A 5,427-nucleotide genomic window follows, 5' to 3' on the forward strand; every position below is an offset into this window, starting at 1 on the left:
GAAAGGCAATTGAAAGATTTTTTCGCTTTTTAGATTTTCTGAATGAATCAGGAGTAAAATTATTTGGAACAAAATACCACTGATTCTGGTACAACCCACACATTATGCAGGAAGGCCTGCTGTGCTCTCTCTTCACTGAAGCTGATGATCTCCTAAGGAGGAGTTTTTAACTCACATTTAAATGCCTTTTAACTTTATATAATAAACCAGGAGAAGCAAATCAGAATGACAAATTAGTGACCCTACTGCATCATTTTGTCTAACACAGAATGTTCTGGCAGAACAATCATTATAGAGAAGTGATCAGAAATAGTGAAGATCCCTGAAGTAATAGTTTGTATTAAGAAAAAATATTTTGTTACCAAAACTTTGTACAAACCAATTTAAATGAAACATCCAGCCGTTTTGTAGGAGTCTACTAATCTTTCCATAATCATGATCATGGCTCTAGAAAAAACAGTCTACCACTCTTTAGAATAGTGGTTAGTCTTCTAGCAGGTTGTAAAGAGTGTAGCAGCAGCACTGTGTGTTGGGTGTATATGTTTGTCTGTTTTCCCTCCACATATCCCAAAGGTGGACATTTTCTATAAAGCACACCGAATCAGTATTTGAAGTGTAGCTAGTACCTTACGGTGTTTTACTCTTTAAAAGGATTCTGTGCCTGGAGAAAGCCAGAAGCAACGTGAGTGAAATTTTTCATATCTCCACTGGGACCCCAGCTATGAGTTACAATTGGTTTGCCGGGGCTTTCTACCTCTACATGTATAATCTATTTAAGGGGCACTGCCTGATATGGAGAGGAAATCAAAGGAGAGCGGTTTGAAGTTGGACAGGAGCACTTAGATGTATATAGTTCAAATATTAATATTCAAAGGTGCAGCAACTGAGGCTGAGGATGGTAAATTCCCGTCGCTAATTAGTTTCCCCATTACCAGCAGATATTCAAGCCAAACCGCCAGCAACAGACTCGACTGCCAGTCACTGGGACTGAGAATGGGTTTGAAGTGCTGACCAGTGAAATCTAGACTTGGCTTAATGATACCCATGTAGGCAGGGTCAATTAAATCAAATTTCCACTAACATTCCTAATATATCTGCAGTGTGTGCAGCAGCAGCAGCAGCAGGGAGAGACGCTCGGTATTAATAAAGGAATTCACTGCCGCATTAAAAAAAAAGAAGAAGGAAAAGAAGTGCTGCGTGATATTTACATTGGGGATGGTGAGGTGATGGGGAAGAAAGTCAGCGAGGGCTCAGCGTTCAAAGGAGAATGTTGTCCCCTAAACCAAATAACCCACTTTGCAAAAACTGGTGCTAGAAAAATGGTAAGGACCCGGAGTTGAAAACATTTTCACTTTAATACTGAAAAAATATGCCATTATAAAATCCTCGAATAGAATTAGTAAGTTTCACTTGCTTCCTCAGTTCTGATTTCCTCAGGTTATAGTAAGATTTACAACAGCACAGAATTGTCTACCATTAACTCTGCAGCCTAAGCACTAGAGTGACATTAATTGGTCATGCTTAACTGCCTCGGATTTTTGTTTAAATGTTTACACGGTTACCATGATAGAAATCCAGGGTACTAAATTTTACATTCAGATGGAAAGGCATTGTTGGATATGTATATTTGAAAAAGAAAAAGCGGTAACCCAACCAAAAGGAAAAACTTCACCCGACAAAGTAAACCACCCCCCAACTCAAAAAAAAAAGGGGGAAACAAAGAAAAAGAAGAAGAACCAATGAGACTAGCCATGCAAATATGTCTTAAATAAAATCTTTACATTTGTTTTTGTTTCCACAGTAAAAGTACGATCTCTATCTACTGCCTATCGATCACACAAAATATGGCGAAATGGCACTTTTTATTATTATTAGACTGCATTTTGTATATAGAAAGTTTGATACGATGAGACTTATCAGGTAAGAGGGATGGTGGTGTGAACTAGACGCTGGTTCCAGTTGGGGTGCTGGAGCGCCCGTGGGGTGCGTTGTATCCATGCGAGCCATGCAGCACTTTTGGGGGATTGTTTGTTTTAATCAGTCCTTTATTTACATTACATTCATGCCTTCGTGCAACGTTTCGCTCCTGCTTTGTTATCAAGGGGAGGCCACCAAGCAGGTTTCCCCCCGCCCCTCCCCGGGCCGCCCATCCGCACGGGGCTAATCCACAAAACAATGGTGCCCCCTGCAAGACTTTAACGAAGTCGATCTCTGCTTTCCATTGCAAACTCAGGCAAGCACAGTCAGATGCTCGAAGCACCGCCTCGGTGTGGCTGTATTTAAATAGGGCGTTGAAAAAAAAAACCCCGGCCTTCGCTCACTGAAATACGCCACAGTTGTGTGTGTGTGTGTCTCTTTTCACAGAAGGTAGCTTAGGTTCAGAGCCGTCCCTTGTCATTATTGAGTGGTCACGTTAGCAGACAACACAGCAATGCACAGATCAGGGATTCTTTAACCACTGCTCGCTGCGGAATTGAATGGGCTTCCTACTTTCCCTTCCCCCCCGCCTCTCCGGTCCCAGCTCTTAGTCTGACAGAGAATGAGAGCCACAGTCATAAACTCTATGGGCTCCATCTGCATTGTAGGGGCCGTTGTGCCAGTAAGAAGAATCGCAGACTGTCTGTAAGGAATTGATTTCAGATGCAGATGAGTTGGCGTCCCTCCGCTTGGATCGCTTTCTGTTCCTGAGGATGAACACTAGCATGCCAACCACTGTGAAGGCGGAGGTGACAAACACCAGCAGGAGTCCTGGCACCAGCACTGAAATGGAGACCCTGCTGGTCTCTAGGTAGGAGTTGGCGTGAGTACCTGTCTCTGCCAATCCGGTGCTGTTTTTATTATTGGAAGTTAAGGTGGGCGAGATTTTGAGCTGAGGGCAAATCGCGTCGTTGGAGAGCGACTCGAAATCCTCCTTAAAGAAATCTTCTGGGGACTCACACCTCAGGTCGCTCATGATCACCTTGGGGCGCAGCATCTCAGCCCACTGTTTGAAAGGCACAATCGGGCAAGAGCAGTCCCAAGGGTTCCCATGCAGGTCTATCTGGGTGATGGAAGTGAGCTGGTCCAAAACCCCGGCCACTGGGAGGTACATGAAATAATTATTGTGGATGCTCAGTTTGGAAAGCGAGACCCCAGCAAACACATCGACGGGGAGGGACCTCAGCAGGTTGTTGTTGAGGATTAGGACTCGCAGCTTGGGCATCGCATTGAAAGTGCCAGGCTGAATCAGCTGGATCTCGTTAAACTCCACGTTCAGATACTCTAGGTTTTGCAGCCCGGTAAATTTCTCACGGGACAGGATGTCCAGGTAGTTGCTATCCATGTAGAGCCACCTGAGCTCGAAGAGGTTCTTGAACGTGTTATTCTCCACAGTCGCGATGTTGTTGTTCCCCAGATCCAAAAGGTTCAGTTTCCGATAATCCAGAAAGTGGGATTTCCTGATGGTATGGATTTTGTTGTCTCTCAGAAACAGCTCCTGCACGTTGGCTGGCTTGGGCTTCAAAGCCACCAAGCTGCTCACGTTTCTTTCGTTGCAATTAACCTTTAAACCCGAGCCAGGGATCTGATCGCAGCTACAAATCTCGGGACAGGGCATCACGCTAGCCGGTAGCTTATTTTTCCCGCTAACTGTCGAGCCCGCAGCAGTAGGTCGGGTTTTGATCTGCCAGTTGACTGGGATCTTTGTACCTCCGTTTGGACCGGATCCTGGAGTGGCAGGATCTTCTTTGCCATGTATTTTAAAGGGGGTTGGAATGGGACCAGGATCGCAGGTTTCTTCTTCGGCAGGGGGAGCCGCTAGACTGGAATCCACTCTGTTTTTCTTGCACAGCTCTTGCTCTGTGGTCTCATTTAAGTCTTTGCCCTGTAACCTAGTGGGAGCTTCACAAATGACTCTGCCGATCAAAGCGTTTTTGGGTATGTTTTCCAGCCACTCTTTCAGGGAGAGCAGATCGCACGTGCAGTCCCAGGGGTTATCCTCCAGCAGGATTTCAGCAATGCCTGGGATCTGCTCCAGGATCTCCTCATAAGGCAAGGTTTTCAGTCGGTTTCCCCGGAGGTCGAGGTGGGTGATCGGCACATACTGAAACACGTTAGCAGGTAGGGTGCTGATGAGGTTGTCATTTAAAATCAGCACCTCCAACTTGTTTAAGTCCCTAAATGCTCCCGGGTCAATATCCCTTAATAAATTAAAATCTGCTTGGAGATATTCCAGATCGTCCAGCCCCAGGAAAGTCTGCTTCCTGAACGATTTGATTTTGTTGTTGTTTATGTGCAAACGTTTCACCAGCTGCAGCCCAAGAAAAGCCCCAGGAACAATTTCATGCAAACCGTTGTTTTCCATGTGCAAACTGACTGCATTGTAAAAGTTAGCAAACTCATTAGGGAAAAGTCGAGTCAGGGAATTTCCATGCAGGAATAAATGGTAAAACTGGGAAGTTGGGGCGGTGAAATGTTGCAAGCTGGTAAACCCCTTTTTCTCACAGTCTACGTGCAAATCCCCTTCTATCTCGTTGCAGGAACAGATCTTCTCTTTGCAAACGTCCCCTGTAACGTTCCCAGCAGCAAAACAAAGAGACGTCTCCAGCAACAGAATCCAAAGCAGCATTTTTAAACCGAACAATTCATTCCTGATCTCATCACAAAGTAACAGCAACCATCCTCCTCACCCCGAAAACAATTCCAGTTCATTCAGTAGAGGAGATGTCCGAACCACCACCAAAGGAGAGGAAAAAAAAAACGTGGGGGGGTAGTGCGGCTTGGGGGGGGGGCGATTTCTTTTCTCCTTTCTCCCTTTCTCTCCCCCCCCCCTCCCCCCTCACATACACACACTGCAACAGCCCAGACTCCAGTCAATAATTATATCCACAAACTATCCAGGCACGTACTGCAAGGCACGCAAAAAAAAAAAAAAAAAAAGTAGAAAAAAATCCCCCTCCTCGACCCCTCCTGCAACCTCCCGAAAAGCTAAGTAGATCTCTGCTGGCCGGCTTCGCTAATCGGAACAGGAATAATGCTAGGAATTATAAGCAGCCCCTGCATGTTAGAGAGAAGCCGGCGGGGAGTGCAGTGGTGGTAGAGAGCTGCCTGTGGGCATGGCTCTGCTTCGGACTGACCTTGCTTTTCTCTTGCAAAGCCGGGCTCCTTACGTGGTGCTGCTGCTGCCGCCGCCACTGCTCGGTGCCCAGGAGTCCCCCTCTGGGTGCTGTCCAGTCCCCCTTGGTGCTGAAATCACGCCCCAGTCTAAGGACCGGATGCCGAACCAATGGCGCTGTAAAAATTCTGCGATCGCTGCGTTTTGTGGCTGTCCATTTCCCCTCCGCTTCCCTTCTTCTTCTCCTCCTTTCTCTGTCAGTCTCGCTCTCTCTCTCTTTGTCTTCCCTCCTCGGTCTCTCCTTTCCTTTTTCTTCTCTTCTTTCTGAGTTGCAC

General features: G+C 46.2%; 1 protein-coding gene across 1 annotated transcript; it reads right to left on the bottom strand.

Annotated features, from left to right (window-relative positions):
* Positions 1–1,359: 1,359 nt before the first annotated feature.
* On the bottom strand, positions 1,360–4,702 carry SLITRK1 (SLIT and NTRK like family member 1). The gene has a single exon (XM_067562791.1). The coding sequence runs from the start codon at positions 4,604–4,606 to the stop codon at positions 2,525–2,527; it is 2,082 nt and encodes a 693-aa protein (XP_067418892.1). The 5' UTR covers positions 4,607–4,702; the 3' UTR covers positions 1,360–2,524.
* Positions 4,703–5,427: the final 725 nt, after the last annotated feature.

This window comes from Emydura macquarii, unplaced genomic scaffold, assembly GCF_026122565.2.
Source record: "Emydura macquarii macquarii isolate MOO-44397 ecotype Brisbane River unplaced genomic scaffold, CSIRO-AGI_Emac_v2 contig_2473, whole genome shotgun sequence".
Lineage (NCBI taxonomy): Eukaryota > Metazoa > Chordata > Testudines > Chelidae > Emydura > Emydura macquarii.

Bases quoted from the DNA above. Each gene is read 5' to 3' on its own strand.
- SLITRK1 (XM_067562791.1), bottom strand. From the start codon at position 4,606: ATGCTGCTTTGGATTCTGTTGCTGGAGACGTCTCTTTGTTTTGCTGCT.